Here is a 14,025-nt window from a genome sequence, read left to right on the forward strand (position 1 = left end):
ATGATTTGAGAGCTCGTATTTCAGCGCATGGTTCTCAGCTCGGAGAGCGGCGATTATCGTCGCGGGATCTTCTTGCTTTGCTTGCTGCGGACCAGCTTTTTTGTCTTGATTGTCATTAGTTGATGTGAACAGTGTTCTGGAGACAGGTTGCTACAAAACGAATTAGCATGCGTGGAATCAGAAACTGTCGCGCGAGGAAGAAGGTACTTACTTTTGAGATCCCCGGCGTAAAAAGCGAAGATGCGCGCCGAGGCACAGGAATCGAGCTGCCAGGCTGCGAATGGCCCGACGAGCTCGACTGCAGCGGCGTTGCGGTCAGTTTGGGCATTGGTTTTGGTGTCTGTCGGCGGGATGGAGTTCAGTGGAGAGAAAGTAAACAAAGGCGAGTGATGCGGTTGATGTGAATCTTATTTACGCTAAATTCAACGCGGGCGCGGCTGCAGCGGATCACTTTACGTATTTCGTTCCAGCTTTTTGTGATTGTTTCATAGGTTTGCTTCTGATTATTTAGAGCGATCGATTGATAGCGAGATCTCTGTTTCTGTGTTATTTTCAGATGCTGCAGTTTATCTTGATCCAGAACCGGCAAGGAAAAACCCGGCTGGCAAAGTACTATGTTCCATACGACGTGAGTCCCCTCGATCAGGAGATTTGATGTATCTGGAGGCCCGAGAGTGCACAGCCAGCGGTATTTGCGAGCGGTATAGCTAACTCGTATTATTTGTGAATTTAGGATGAGGAGAAAGTGCGATTGAAGGGCGAGGTGCACCGATTAGTAGCTCCGAGAGACCAGAAATATCAATCCAATTTCGTCGAGGTAAATTCCGAACCTGATTTGTCTTCCATACTCCTTCTTCACAACTATTGCAATACTAATGCATTTATTCTCCTGCTTGCTAGTTTCGGAATTTCAAGATAGTCTACCGCCGCTACGCCGGCCTCTTTTTCTGCGCCTGCGTCGACTCGAACGACAACGAACTAGCCTATCTCGAAGCCATCCACTTCTTTGTCGAAGTTCTCGACTCGTTCTTCGGCAACGTGTGCGAGCTCGATCTTGTGTTTAACTTTTACAAAGTGTACGCGATTCTGGACGAGGTCTTTCTGGCGGGCGAAATCGAGGAGACGTCGAAGCAGGTTGTGCTGCATCGCCTGGAGTATCTTGATCGATTAGAATAGTGGCTGTATGGCAAAGACTGATTTGCTCTGCTTGGTTATTCACGGCGTTTTTGTTATATTCTATTTTTTGTGTATTATAGTTAGATCTTAAGGAAATTCATGGCTGCGATAATGAAAATAGTAGATATAAAGAGAGTAGAAACGGCCTGTTCCTAAAACTCGGGCAAAGCCGCTCGCAGCTCAAAGGCCGAGTCCAAAATCAGATAGCAGCCGATAACGTCACACTCGATCGTCCTCGGTTTTGCACTCATCTTCAACATCACCTGCTCGTTCGACTTTATAAAGGCACAAATACAACGACTGTTTCAGCTAGTTTCTTTTATATCCAGGTTTAGTAGTATCTCAACCATGTCTCGACCAGTGGCTATCCCGCAGATTGGCGTATGTTCTCCATTATCAATTTCGAGTTATATTCATATGTGTTTGCACGCGCTGACGTTTGTCTCTCTCGACTATAGACTCGCCTCAAGATACAGCTCAAGCTGTCAATTACTCGTCTTCGGCATATACAGCAAAAGGACACCGCTCTTGCAAAGCAGCAGCGTCGTGATGTCAGTACCATCTCTTGATTTCACATCTACACACTCTGATAATATGAGGATAATTACTAACCAGCAGCTTTGACAGATAGCACAACTTCTCTCGAGCGAAAAGACAGAGTCTGCGAAAATCAGAGTCGAGAATGTGATCCGTCAGGAGATCAACGTGGAGCTTCTCGAGATCCTCGAACTCTACTGTGAACTCCTGCTTGCTCGGATAGGACTCATCGACCAGCGGTATGATTCTCTTTATCTACTTGATTGATTAGAGCTCGATCTAACATCTCACAGCCGCGACTGCGACCCCGGCCTAGAGGAAGCCGTCAAGTCAATCATCTACGCCGCAGGCCGAACAGAAGTCAAGGAGCTGCAACAGGCGCGCGACATACTGATAGCCCGATACGGCAAGGAATTCGCACGCGATGCGCTCGAGAACTCGTCGTCGGTCGTCAGTCCGCGCGTGTACAAGAAGCTGGTGATTGAGCCACCGAGCGAAGAACTGGTCAAGCTATATCTCGAGGAAATCGCGCGCACGTACAAGATCCCTTGGAGCGGACTGAGCGAGGAAGAGCGCAAGAAGTTTCTGCCATCGGAAGACGACGCTGCTGATGACGACAACGACTCGCCCAGCGGCGGCGTGCCGGAGACGGCTGAGCAGCTGCAACTACCGAGCGTGGGCACGGCACCGATCAGGGTCGCGCCGATCTCTGCCAGTCCGGAGAATCCGAAACCGGCGGTGACGTATCAGGGAAAGAATGTCAATAAAGCACTCGCGGCACCGAAGAAGGATGCGGTGCCTGATTTGGATGAGCTGTCGAGACGGTTTGCGGCGCTGAAACGCTGAGGAGATGAAGAGTTTTGGATTACAGAGACTAGTTTTATCACAATGCGCTAGTTGTATTGTCATATATACATAGTCTAAAATCAACTGGATAATGTACTAATAATTTCAGCATAGAATAACTTTTTTAATCTGTAATAACTTTTTGTTTACGGAGCGCACTTCAGAGCCTTCACGACGACTTGTCTGATGGTTTTTCTTCCGAGCGCTCAGCAGCAGCAGCAGCCGCCGCCCTTCGCTTCGCAAACTTCTCACCCAAATACTTGAATCCTTTCGAAAGACCGGCGGTCGCGATTCCCTTTGCGCTCTGCACGGCGGCAGGCCACTTGACGGTGTCGATGATTGCGCGCGAGACTTCCTGAGGCAGGTCGGCGCGGGCGGCGATCATGCGGTCGAACTCGGTGCCGACGAGACGAGGCAGGATTTTGGATGACGGGTGGTTGTAGCCTGGGTTGGCTTCAGTGGCGGCCGATTCCACGGGCGTGGAGTACTTTGAAGGGTCGACGGAGAGGATTTTGGCGTAGCGGTCGTATAGTCGCTGCTTGAATGATGTCGGCAGACGGGCGACCATGTTGCCTCTTCTGACGGGATCCATATCCTGCTTGAGCGAGATGAAATCCGACGAAAGCGAGATGTTGTCGTACGCTCCCGAAAGCTGTAAGTTTGGAAGTGTATCGATCAAAGGCGCATAGAGGCGGTGGAAGTGCTGTATCTGGTTCGTGACGATGTTTGTCACTTTCTGTGGATTCTCGGCACCGACTTGCATGCGTGGGTCTCCGGTATATGAGATCGAGGCGATGGTCGAGTATAGCTCGTGCTCGGTGAATGTCTCTGGCAGAAGCAGGAGTGCTGTGCGGAGGACCGAGAATAGGTTACGTTGGTTCGCTAACCGCACGCGGGGGTCATCACGCAGGATCTTGACTGGCTTGTGCAGTCGTCCGGAGACGTAGAGAGTGTCCCACGACAAAAGGTCCTGGGTCAACCGCTCAATGCTGATAACGCCGTATTTGATCACGAGCCCGTTGAGCTCGACGTACGGGTTGAAGTAGACACCCGCGCCGAGCTCCTGAACGCGCGCAACTGCAGCGGAACCCAGCCGGCGCAGAGCGGAATAGTGCTCGGGATACTGTGTGATGTTGAGCGAATGCCAATGCTGAACGTGCGAGACGCCAAAGATGAGATCGATCTGCGGCTTCTGCGCGGTCTGCGCGGAGGTGCCTTGCGAGAAGACGCCGGAGCCGTACGCGAAAGCATACCGGATGGGGGCCTTGAATTTCCATAGCGTCCCGCGGAGATGCTCTTTGAGATGGTTGTCAATTGGGATGTGTTGGTTAACACCAAAGCCTTCCGGTAGATCCGAGAAGCGTTTGATTTCGTGCAGATGGCGTTCGGAGAGGGGATGGGAAAGGTCAAGATCGCCAGCGATGTGTGAAGAAGGGGAAGGAGCGGAAGACGGCGCCGAGGAGGAGGACGGCCGGACTAGACACAAACAGGCCGCAGAACGTCCTGAAAAACGAAGGATCCGAACGGAAAACGAGTCGACAACCGCGACTCTTGCGCGTGCTCTATGAATGCTTCTCATGATGGCTGATTTAGTCGATGACCGGGGCTGGGGAAGATGCGGACAGAGGTTGCAGCACATCATCACTCGATGAGTAATCTGCTACGTCATCATGCACTTTAGCATTATGTAATAAAAGAGCCGCACAAGAAGCGGCCGCCAGATCTTTCTCGGAAAGACAATTATTGTCATTCCCCGGCTTTCTCGAGCTTAGACGGCAGCACTCGACATTGCTTCGTGCAGCAGGCAGAGTCTTGGAGAGACAGACGTACTGTATATTGTCTAGTTGTTGTTGGTACTGCTCATTAAATCTGTTGACTTTTACTCGCGAGTTGTAGAAGTTCTCCACCGACCTTGGCTTCCTATTGTCTACGGCAGTAATGCTTCCTCGCGTCTTTGTGCGCCATTCGTCCTCTTCATCCTCGTCCGCATCAACCTTCTTGTCTGCAGTTCGAACACTAGCTCCTGCGTCTCGTGTACCTATGTCCTCTTCAAAAGCCTCTGTCACCTCAGACGCCTCCTCGACCTCCTCGGTCACTGTTTCGCTTCCTGTCATCAGCGCTCAGAACCCACCGTCAGCAGCCGAGAAGGCCCACCACACTGCCTCTGGCCACTTCAAGGCCCCGTGGAAATCTTTCGGAAAAGGCGATATTGCCCCCACCGAGGTGCTGTGGAGCAAAATCATCGGCGAGTGGAAGCCCGTCAAGTCATCTGCTGACATGATGCCGCTGGCGGTGCCTGCCTTTCTCTCCGCCGACTGCTCTCGCGATGCGAGCAAGATTCGCGCAACATGGCTTGGCCATGCGACGTTTCTGACTGAGATGCCGTCTGGGATCAATGTGCTGTTTGATCCTCTGCTGGGGACAAAGTGTGCGCCGTCGTTTTTGCCGGGATTTGGCCGTATTTCGCCGGCGCCGTGTAAAGTCAGCGACTTGCCCCGCGTGGACGTTGTCTGCATCTCACACGCGCACTACGATCACCTGGATACGTATTCCATCAAACTACTCATGCAGCAGTTTCCTGGGATTCACTACTTTGTGCCGCTGGGTATGAAGGCTTGGTTCGAGGCCACCGGCGTGCGGAGCGGCAACGTCACCGAACTTGACTGGTGGGACCAGCGGCAAATCACCGTGGACGGCGTGTCTGCGACAGTATCGTGTCTTCCCGCACAGCATACCTCTAATCGAACGCTCTCAGACCATGGGAAGGTCCTGTGTGCCTCATGGGCAATCGACAGTCCGAGCGACAAGAATGGCGGAAAAGTCTATTTCGCGGGCGATACCGGGTACAGAGCCGTTCCGAGACTCGATCCAGAGATTGACGACCACGAGCTAGATTTTCCTTCGTGTCCCGCGTTTAAGGAGATTGGCGAGTACAGAGGACCTTTTGATTTGGCGCTGTTGCCGATCGGGGCTTATTCTCCCCGGCATATAATGAGCAGGGTGCACTCGGATCCCGAGGACTCAGTGAATATATTCAAGGATGTGAAGGCGAAGAGGGCTCTTGCTATGCATTTTGGAACCGTGAGTCCCTCTTTTCTGTTTAGCGATTTTGACGGTCAAGGTAGAGAGGGCATTTGCTAACAAGGCTCGGCACTAGTGGATCCTCACCGACGAACCGATTCTCGAGCCAATTCAGAAACTCAAGCAGGCACTTAAGAAGTTTTCGTACGTTTGAGCATTACAGCAGATATTTAAGAACGAAACTAACGCGAGACCTATAGGATCCCCGAGACGGGTGTTTTTGACGCGATTCAGGTTGGGCAGTCGGTTGAGGTTGATGTTGTTGACAAGTAATGTAATATACGTTTCTATCCGTGCTCAAGATTATTGTGAATCCAGCTTCCGCTAGCGGCCAGCGGAAACGGCTAATCTTCACTCACTCATGCCCTTCGAGTAGACCTGCCATGAGGCGCACGTCTTGCCTCGAGATTCCACTCCTTGTTGGCATTGCACTTGAGCACGGCCAAGGAGCTCTCTCCAACTTTTTCAAAACTACTGCTGTTTATTTAGCCCTACTTGTAACAGTCCCTAATCATCCCTAAAAAATCTCTCTATTTAAGACCAATAGGCCCTGGTCCCCCAACGACAACTCCTTCCTATCATAATAGAAGGCAGCCGGCGCGTGCGGGACGCGTTCAGGGTTAGGTCTCCCAACAACGACTAAATTCAATTTTGGGAATTTTCATAAAATTCCTTTGTTCGCGCGCGCAGACGCGTCGGGACTTTCGCTCGTTCGACGCGTCTCGGCTGGTCCTTGTCCTCGGTTGCCTATATTCTCGCCTGCTTCTCCCTCAGCCTTGCTTCCCGACAGACAATCCGAGGATTTACAATGTACGGCCACAGCAACAGCAACAGCAACAGCAATAGCAACTACGACTCCGCGCTCTACCAACCGTATCCGCTTCCCTCGTCCCCTCCGCACTCACCGTTCGTCAACATGCTGCCTCCGCAGCACCCGCATGCCCTGCCTACTCCCCCGACGCCGCTTCCGCCTCCTCCACGACTGCAGTTCAGCAATATGTCTGGATCATCGTCCTCGGCTGGGCTCTCGTCCTCGCCGCCCCGGCCTGCGACGCCGTACATGCAACTGCCGACGCAGTCCTACTTCTCTGCAAAGCAGACCTACCAGCAGCAGCAGCAATACGCGCAGTACACATACAAGTCGCGTCCCAAGCAAGAGTACGCCACTCCCCAGCAACAAAGCTCGCAGCAGTACAACTACAGCAACAACAACTCCAACTACAGCAGCACCAGCAACAACAGATCAACCTACCGGCCCCCTGCGTTCACTCACCACTTCTACCCCCCGACACCCTCCTCGTCTTCCCCGTCGTCCTACTCGCCTTCCGCCGTCCCGTCCGCAAAGCCATTCCCCACCTCGCCATCCAAGCGCGTCAACTCCTCGACCCTGACCTCGCACAAGCGCGCAAAGATTGCAAATGACGCGTCGTACTCGACCATCGCTGCCCGACGCGCCGCGACCGCCGCGCAGCAGCAGAAGCAGGACTATCCACCACTGCCACAGCAGCAGCAGCTGAAGAAACGGAAGAAAGTTGTGGTGGTGAGCGAGAAGTTGAATGGGTATACCTTGATTCCTGAGTTTGAGGAACGATACCAGCTCGGCGATGAGCTTGGAAGTGGTGGTATGTATCTTTTCTTTTACTGATATACTTTTGCGACGACGCGTCTTGCTTACTATTCTGCCAGGTTTTGGATTCGTCATGTCTGCAACCAGACAATCCGACGGCCGCGAGGTGGCCGCGAAATTCATCTACCGCTCCAAGATCCCCTCGCACTCGTGGATCCACGACCGCGTGCATGGCATGCTCCCGATGGAGCTGTACGTCCTCCTACGCGTCGCCGAGGGCGGCGGCCATGCGAGCATCATCAGGTTTTACGAATATTTCCAGGACGAAATCTTTTTCGTGCTCATCACTGAGTTACATGGAACTCCATGGAGCCGGAAACCCAAGACTCCTGCTGCAGCGCCGAGACAGCCGCTGACCAAACTTGCGGTCGAGAAGATTCAGAACATGCAAGCACTCGGCAAGGGCCCCGAGCAGCTCAAAAAGGAGGCCAAGAATGCGGCAGAGATGAAGTCAGATGGTGCTGCTGATACTGACGCCGAGGGCGAGGCTGATTGCGAGCTAGACGACGCGGGATCGTACCACTCGTCCTTAGACGGCGATTACGTGCCACCGCACTCGGCGTCGTCTTCCGACGTTGATTTCTCGTCCGAGATGGATGTGGAATATGACGAAGACGAGGACGAGGAGAGTGAGCCGGAGAGCGAAGAGGAGGAGCCTGAAGTGCGGGTTGCGATGAAGCGCGACAGTCATGATCTGTTTGAGATGATTGAGACGCGCAAGAACTTGACCGAGCGGCAAGTTAGGTATATGATGCGACAGATTGTGAATGCACTTTGGTACCTTGACAGTCTAGGCATTTACCGTATGTATCACCTTCAGAAGTTTGAAGTTTTTATTCGCCTATGCTAACCTCGACTTGTAGATCGCGATATCAAGGACGAAAACATCTTGGTCGACAACACCCTCACCGTCAAACTAATCGACTTTGGCTCCGCCGTTGTCCTCCCTCCTCTGACGACCCCTCCCTCACCCCCCCACTCGTCCTTCTCCTCCTCGTCCCCTTCCACCGCCGCCGGCCGCACCCCGCGCCCTCTTCGCGCCCAATTCCGCAAGTTCTACGGCACCCTGCAGTACGCCCCCGTCGAAGTCCTCCAATCACAACCCTACGACGCCGAAAAATCCGACGTCTGGGCGCTCGGTATCCTGATCTACACCTGTCTCACGGGCCAAACCCCCTTCCGCTCGCCGGACGACGCGATCAATAAGCAGTGGGATCTGACGTCGAAGCGCAAGGACGTGAGTCCCGAGTGCCTTGATTTTCTCGGGATGTGTTTGCAGAAGAACGCGGCGAGGAGGGGGTCGATTGATGATCTGGCGAGGAGTCGGTGGTGGCTGGTTGATTTGCCTTGATGTTTTTATGAATTTGGCAGGAAAATTGCTTTTTGTGCTGTTTGCTTTTCTTTAGTGTTTTAGTTTTAATGTATCTTCTATGTTGAAGTAATGGGCGTTCAATAGTAATATGGTATGGTTTAGATAGATGGAGTTGATCCCAGTAATCAAAAAGACTATAATACTACTACAAGCTTTTTCTTATTTGAGATAAATGATAACAAATGAATTCCTCAACTTTGTACAAAATGAATAAAGGGGAGCGAGTCTAAAAAAAGAACCTGAAACTATATACATCAACACATTAATGCTCCCACTCTGAATTTTTTTTGTTCTCTATGGGATATGTTATATACAAAATGAGCAGCTTCGTATATCTTGAATCATGATCGCGGAAAGCTCTCACAGATTACTCCTTCTTCCCGTCCCCGTCGGTGTGAAAGATCTTCTTGAGCGTCCGCTTCAGGAAACCTTCACCCTGTTGCTGGCCGTTGTTTGACGGATCAGATGACGAGGAGTCCTTGGAAGCAGCTTGGTTGCGAGAAGACCTGCATCCGAATCAGCAAAAACATCAAATAGAAATGCGGGAGAACAGCGAGTGCAGTCAATCACGAACGGCCATATATTCAAAAATACACACATTTTTTTTTTCATTTTCTTTTGGCTTGCGGTAGAAAAGCAAACCGGAGGCGAGCTCCAAGCAAGAAGGGGAACTACTCACTTGGACGATGACGAAGGATCCGACTCGGACGAGGGCGAAGAATCAGACGAGGATGATGGAGAGGGTGATTTTGGCTTTGGGTGGAGCTTGCGGCGCGCGGTTTGGTCGTTGAACGCGTCTGCGAGACGTTCAAGGAGCTCGACTTGCTCGGTCGTCGTCGGTCTAGAAGATTTGTTAGCTATGATCAATGGGATTGGTAAAAAGAAAGAAAGAGATGTAGATACCTTAGAGTCTGGACCTTGAAAGTAACCTTCATGTCACCGACAGCCGACCGTCGCTGCACGACAGGCAGACCCTTACCGGTCATGGTGATGGTCATACCCGACTGAGTCGCAGGCGGAACAGCAATGTCGGCTTCTCCATCAAGAGTAGGAATGCGGACGCGGCCACCCAACGCGGCAGTCGTCATCGGGATATCGACAGTGTGGAACAAGTCAGCGCCGTTACGCGTGAACGACTTGTGAGGCGCGACCTTGACGCGCACGTACAGATCTCCTCTGTGCACGCGAACGTTCTTGGACGCCTGCACGTCGGGAGCGTCGCCCTCGCCCGAGACACGGAGTCTCATCCCGTCGTCAATACCAGCCGGGATATCGACGGTGGTCGTGCGGCGAGTCTTGACCACGCCCTGGCCTTCGCAGGTACCGCATGCAGAGGAGGGATCAGTGTAGACACCCGTGCCGCCGCAGGTTGTGCAGTTCGAGCCAATGCTGAAACCGCCTTGGGTCATGTGAACCTGTGTGCCGGTACCGCGGCAAGTGCGGCAGGTTGTGCGCTTGTGGCCGGCTTTGAGACCGCTGCCGGAGCAAGTGCTGCAAGAAACAAGAGGGTTGTAGTGAACATCCTTTGCGGCGCCTTTGGCGGCGTCAAGGAAGCTGATCGTCAACACGACCTAAATAGAATGAAAGTAGTTAGTACTCACGGTCCAAAAACCAACAGTCAAACGAGAATATCGCACCTCTATATCGTCACCCCTGAACTCCTGTACTGTATCACCGCCACTTCTCCTTCGTCCACCGCTCCGGCCGCCGGAGAATGCATTCAAGATATCTTCGAAATCAAAGCCCTGAGCGCCGCCAAAGCCACCACCACCACCGAATCCGCCGAATCCGCCAAACCCGCCGCTGAAGTTGCTGTACGGGTTGAACCCATCACCGGGTCCACCGCCGCTCTGGTCGAAACCGCCGGCGGAGCCGTAGGTGTCGAACGCGGACTTCTTGGACGGATCCGAGAGGATCTCGTAAGCGGCCTGAATGTCCTGGAATCGCTTCTCAGAGTCGGGCTCTTTGTTTATGTCCGGGTGGTATTTCTTCGCGAGCTTGTAATATGATTTCTTGATCTCCGCGGCCGAGGCCGTCTTACTGACGCCGAGGGTGCCGTAGGGGTCTGATTTGCCATCGAGCGAGGGCGTCGAGGCGCGGAAGTCGCGCCGGAAGACGGTCGACGGGTGTGGGTGCGCAGCCGGAGCAGAGCGCTTGCGAGGATGGGCCGAGGGCGAGGAAGAGAAGACGGACGAGAAGTGTCTCTTCGAGCGAGCTTGCGAGAAGGAGGCCGAGGAGGAGTAGGGACATGATTTCGCTATAGAGCGCAGCGCGACCGCCGCGCGCGAGGACGGCAATGCGAAGGGCATTGTGAGAAGGCGAGAAGAAGAGTGTTCGATGCGAAATAAACCAAAGACTCTGGGCTTTTGGGTGGCCGACAGCGAAATGGAGAGCAAAAGATATAAAAACTGAAAACTTTCGAGAATTTTCGTGGATTTGTTCCTAACCCACAGACGTCGCGAAGTGGCGGTTATGTCGGCGACGGGAGTGATGTGATCACGAGCACGGACGGATGCTCTTTGCTCTTTCTGCTCTGCGCAGTTTGTTGTTGTTTAACAGACTGCTTCTGCTCAGATTCACTGTGGATTAATCCTCTTCTTTTCAATTGGCTCTTTTGTCGTCCTCACCACCCTCGCAGTGGCAGAACCGGCATTCGGTGCATCTCCGTTACATAATCGGGATTAGGGCACGTGCCAGACATTCTTCCTCCCGACCCTCCTGCCCAAGTATCAGACGCGCGAGAGGGCTCAACACGGCAGCACGGCATCGCAGCTGATACCCAAGCTCATCCACGGAAGATCACAAGACCCAGAGATATTCATAGTTCAAGATGGCTACCGACAGCACGACGACCACATTCATCGCCTGCATCATCATCGGCTTCCTGGTAGTGCGCTGGTACGTATCGGCGCCTCAGCAGCAGATACCAGCAGGAGCCACAGGCACTCCGCAGAGCAGGGCAACAGCATCCAGCACAGGCGTGGCCGGCCTGTCTTCGTTGGCTTCTGAGCTGCAGCGACCGCGCTCGCGACGACCAGTCACGCAGGGTATGATCGAGGTCGTGCAGAGCGTGGCACCGACGCTCACCGTCGAGCAGATCCGGTTCGATCTCGAGCGGTCGGGTTCTGTCGAGGCTACCATCGACAGATTCCTTGCCGAGGGAGGCCTTCCTATGGTACTGAATCCTTTACACTTCTTGTCTTGCATCTGCCGATTTCCTTTTTGCTTACTGTGGTCCTCTCTCTAGCCTCCAAACGCACAACCGCGCGCCCAGCCAGCTCCTTCCTCAGCGGCCGGCTCATCTTCCACTCCCGCCACCATCTCATCGTCTCTCGCATTTCCCGATCTGATCACGCGGTATCATCTTGAGACCAAGATTGGCGCCGACGGTCTACCAATTGAGCCCAAACTAGCAGAAGACATAACCTCTGCCGCCACCTCATCATCATCGCCACCACCACCACCACCACCGTCAGCAGCGGCCTCAAGTTCAAGTACAGGCGCGTCAGGCAAGAAGATGAAATGGAGCGGTTCAAAGGAGGAGAGACAGGCAATGTTACGAAAGCAACGAGAAGACATGATTTTGAAAGCACGGCGCAAATTGGAGGCCCAGCTCGAGGCTGAGAAGCCAAGTGCTGCTTGAACATACTATTTGCGTCGACTGTTTTACGTGTTTTGTTTATTTATTTCTAATCTGTATAGTAAGCCAATATCGCTCATTTTGCTTTGCAATCTTTCTCTTCATGCTAGATTTACAAGCGTCCTGCGGTGTTTTATGGTTTGACCTTAATGATACATTATCACAAAAAACAGAGCCAATTATACGTCATTACTATATTCACTATTATACTTTTCGGTAATCAGATAGCCAGCATCATACACATATCTATTCTAAATTCATCAAAACTCTTCGCTGATTTAGTGAGCGTGCGAGGTGTAGTAGCCGTACTGGACGGGCCACTTAACCTGGATGCCGTACTTCTTCGCAAGCGTCAAGACAAAGCTAGGATCCCACGAGAACGGACGGGCGACAAAGACGGCGTCGGTCTTCTCAAGCACGGTCTCAATGACATCGGGCTCGTGAATAGCAGCGACGGGCGCGACAAAGATCTTGGGGTTCTCCTCCTTGACCTTGTACGCGTACTTGGCCTGGAAAGCAGGGCCGTACTCGATCGATCCACGGGGGTCGACGGCACCGGTGGAAACGTCGAGCAGGTCAACGCCAAGAGGCTCGATGAGCTTGGAGAGCGCGACAGTGTCCTCGGCCTTCCAGCTCTCGAGACCCTCGATGTGCTCGAGACGGTCGGTGGCAGAGGTGCGGAAGAAGAGCAGGACGTTCTCGGGCAGGATAGACTTGACGGCCTTGACGATCTCGACAGCGAAGCGGGTGCGGTTCTCGAACGAACCACCAAACTTGTCAGTACGCTTGTTGGTGACGGGCGACAGGAACTCGTTCACGAGGTATCCATGCGCGCCATGGACCTCGACGACGTCGACGCCGGCCTTGACAGCACGCTCGGCAGCCTTCTTGTAAGCCTCAATGTACTCCTCAACCTCAGCCGTGGTAAGCTCACGGGGAGGAACAAAGTCGTCGTCGAACTTGATCGCAGAGGGAGCAACGACGCGATCAGGGAAACCCTTCTGAGCACCCTCGTGGGCGTAGTTGATACCGGTCCAGGGAGGCATGGTCGAGGCCTTACGACCAGCATGCGCGATCTGGATACCAATCTTCTGGCCCTGCGAGTGGGCAAAGTCGACAATTCGCTTCAGAGGCTCGATCTGTTCGTCCTTCCACAGACCGGCATCGTAGGGCGTGATGCCACCGTTGTCGAGGACAGCAGTGGCCTCGATAATCGTGAGCGAGGCGCCGCGCGCGGCAAACGAACCGTAGTGCACGACGGCCCAGTCGTTGAGGAAACCGTCTTCGTACGAGTACTGGCACATGGGCGAGACCCAGATGCGGTTCTGGAAGGTGACGCCGCGGATGGTCAGAGGCTGGAAAGCCTTGGGGACTTCCTTGCCCTCGGCGGGGGCGAGGCAGGTGCCGACGGGCGGCTCCTGGGCGGGAGTGAAGTAGGGAACACCCTCGGCGGCCTTGATGATGACTTCAGACATTGCGAGCAGGTAATTTGGTCAATTGCTTGTGGGATGGACTCGAGAAGGAGGAAGGAAGGGACCGTGTGGAGGTATTTGGATAAATCCTCGAGGGTCTGATAATTAGTAAGCTTCCGGTGGGAGATATTTTTCATTCCGGGCCATTCGGTATCAGCCGGCCTGTGCCCCCGTGCAGAACAGAAACTTCCAGAGAAAACAGCGGTCTGTCTGACATAATGGCACTTTGTTATCCGCTAATAATGACCGCCGGCAGGCTATTTTACAGGCGGGA

At 53.3% G+C, this 14,025-nt stretch overlaps 8 protein-coding genes across 8 annotated transcripts; 5 read left to right on the forward strand and 3 right to left on the reverse strand.

The window, feature by feature from the left end:
* The first annotated feature begins 433 nt into the window (after window positions 1-433).
* Window positions 434-1,287, forward strand: BZA70DRAFT_274668 (AP-2 complex subunit sigma). The gene is made up of 3 exons (XM_064912015.1): window positions 434-628; window positions 734-817; window positions 901-1,287. Exons 1-3 carry the CDS (start codon window positions 557-559, stop codon window positions 1,174-1,176), a joined length of 432 nt encoding a protein of 143 aa, XP_064769641.1. The 5' UTR covers window positions 434-556; the 3' UTR covers window positions 1,177-1,287.
* Window positions 1,288-1,321: 34 nt separating this feature from the next.
* Window positions 1,322-2,644, forward strand: BZA70DRAFT_108486 (regulator of Vps4 activity in the MVB pathway-domain-containing protein). The gene is made up of 4 exons (XM_064909390.1): window positions 1,322-1,557; window positions 1,635-1,727; window positions 1,804-1,952; window positions 2,007-2,644. The coding sequence occupies exons 1-4, from the start codon at window positions 1,525-1,527 to the stop codon at window positions 2,557-2,559; spliced, it is 828 nt and encodes a 275-aa protein (XP_064769642.1). The 5' UTR covers window positions 1,322-1,524; the 3' UTR covers window positions 2,560-2,644.
* Window positions 2,645-2,728: 84 nt separating this feature from the next.
* Window positions 2,729-4,138, reverse strand: BZA70DRAFT_236142 (MMP37-like protein; the record flags this gene model as incomplete). The annotated part of the gene is made up of 1 exon (XM_064910368.1): window positions 2,729-4,138. One exon carries the CDS (start codon window positions 4,136-4,138, stop codon window positions 2,729-2,731), a length of 1,410 nt encoding a protein of 469 aa, XP_064769643.1.
* Window positions 4,139-4,318: 180 nt separating this feature from the next.
* BZA70DRAFT_274672 (beta-lactamase superfamily domain-containing protein) lies at window positions 4,319-6,158 on the forward strand. Its single transcript, XM_064912016.1, has 3 exons — window positions 4,319-5,640; window positions 5,717-5,784; window positions 5,841-6,158. The coding sequence occupies exons 1-3, from the start codon at window positions 4,498-4,500 to the stop codon at window positions 5,911-5,913; spliced, it is 1,284 nt and encodes a 427-aa protein (XP_064769644.1). The 5' UTR covers window positions 4,319-4,497; the 3' UTR covers window positions 5,914-6,158.
* Window positions 6,159-6,458: 300 nt separating this feature from the next.
* On the forward strand, window positions 6,459-8,790 carry BZA70DRAFT_274674 (kinase-like domain-containing protein). Its single transcript, XM_064912017.1, has 3 exons — window positions 6,459-7,262; window positions 7,327-8,070; window positions 8,131-8,790. Exons 1-3 carry the CDS (start codon window positions 6,557-6,559, stop codon window positions 8,616-8,618), a joined length of 1,938 nt encoding a protein of 645 aa, XP_064769645.1. The 5' UTR covers window positions 6,459-6,556; the 3' UTR covers window positions 8,619-8,790.
* Window positions 8,791-9,314: 524 nt separating this feature from the next.
* BZA70DRAFT_235984 (uncharacterized protein) lies at window positions 9,315-10,948 on the reverse strand (the record flags this gene model as incomplete). Its single annotated transcript, XM_064910360.1, has 3 exons — window positions 9,315-9,480; window positions 9,543-10,210; window positions 10,277-10,948. 3 exons carry the CDS (start codon window positions 10,946-10,948, stop codon window positions 9,315-9,317), a joined length of 1,506 nt encoding a protein of 501 aa, XP_064769646.1.
* A 106-nt stretch (window positions 10,949-11,054) lies between these two features.
* Window positions 11,055-12,314, forward strand: BZA70DRAFT_108583 (uncharacterized protein). Its single transcript, XM_064909393.1, has 2 exons — window positions 11,055-11,814; window positions 11,887-12,314. The coding sequence occupies exons 1-2, from the start codon at window positions 11,470-11,472 to the stop codon at window positions 12,280-12,282; spliced, it is 741 nt and encodes a 246-aa protein (XP_064769647.1). The 5' UTR covers window positions 11,055-11,469; the 3' UTR covers window positions 12,283-12,314.
* A 616-nt stretch (window positions 12,315-12,930) lies between these two features.
* BZA70DRAFT_274682 (uncharacterized protein) lies at window positions 12,931-13,754 on the reverse strand (the record flags this gene model as incomplete). Its single annotated transcript, XM_064912018.1, has 1 exon — window positions 12,931-13,754. A coding segment is annotated over one exon (824 nt), but the record flags the coding sequence as incomplete, so codon positions are not given.
* Window positions 13,755-14,025: the final 271 nt, after the last annotated feature.

The sequence above is a fragment of the Myxozyma melibiosi genome (assembly GCF_037950935.1).
Source record: "Myxozyma melibiosi strain Phaff 52-87 chromosome Unknown BZA70scaffold_2, whole genome shotgun sequence".
Lineage (NCBI taxonomy): Eukaryota > Fungi > Ascomycota > Lipomycetes > Lipomycetales > Lipomycetaceae > Myxozyma > Myxozyma melibiosi.

Excerpts from the sequence above, each read along its gene's own strand:
- BZA70DRAFT_274668 (XM_064912015.1), top strand. The coding sequence starts at position 557 with ATGCTGCAGTTTATCTTGATCCAGAACCGGCAAGGAAAAACCCGGCTG. Across the intron at positions 629-733 it reads AGTACTATGTTCCATACGAC|GATGAGGAGAAAGTGCGATT; the intron begins GTGAGTCCCCTC and ends TTGTGAATTTAG. Across the intron at positions 818-900 it reads ATCAATCCAATTTCGTCGAG|TTTCGGAATTTCAAGATAGT; the intron begins GTAAATTCCGAA and ends CCTGCTTGCTAG.
- BZA70DRAFT_108486 (XM_064909390.1), top strand. The coding sequence starts at position 1,525 with ATGTCTCGACCAGTGGCTATCCCGCAGATTGGC. Across the intron at positions 1,728-1,803 it reads CAAAGCAGCAGCGTCGTGAT|ATAGCACAACTTCTCTCGAG; the intron begins GTCAGTACCATC and ends CAGCTTTGACAG. Across the intron at positions 1,953-2,006 it reads ATAGGACTCATCGACCAGCG|CCGCGACTGCGACCCCGGCC; the intron begins GTATGATTCTCT and ends AACATCTCACAG.
- BZA70DRAFT_274672 (XM_064912016.1), top strand. The coding sequence starts at position 4,498 with ATGCTTCCTCGCGTCTTTGTGCGCCATTCGTCCTCTTCATCCTCGTCC. Across the intron at positions 5,641-5,716 it reads TTGCTATGCATTTTGGAACC|TGGATCCTCACCGACGAACC; the intron begins GTGAGTCCCTCT and ends GCTCGGCACTAG. Across the intron at positions 5,785-5,840 it reads CAGGCACTTAAGAAGTTTTC|GATCCCCGAGACGGGTGTTT; the intron begins GTACGTTTGAGC and ends CGAGACCTATAG.
- BZA70DRAFT_274674 (XM_064912017.1), top strand. The coding sequence starts at position 6,557 with ATGCTGCCTCCGCAGCACCCGCATGCCCTGCCTACTCCCCCGACGCCG. Across the intron at positions 7,263-7,326 it reads CGATGAGCTTGGAAGTGGTG|GTTTTGGATTCGTCATGTCT; the intron begins GTATGTATCTTT and ends CTATTCTGCCAG. Across the intron at positions 8,071-8,130 it reads TGACAGTCTAGGCATTTACC|ATCGCGATATCAAGGACGAA; the intron begins GTATGTATCACC and ends CTCGACTTGTAG.
- BZA70DRAFT_108583 (XM_064909393.1), top strand. The coding sequence starts at position 11,470 with ATGGCTACCGACAGCACGACGACCACATTCATCGCCTGCATCATCATC. Across the intron at positions 11,815-11,886 it reads CCGAGGGAGGCCTTCCTATG|CCTCCAAACGCACAACCGCG; the intron begins GTACTGAATCCT and ends TCCTCTCTCTAG.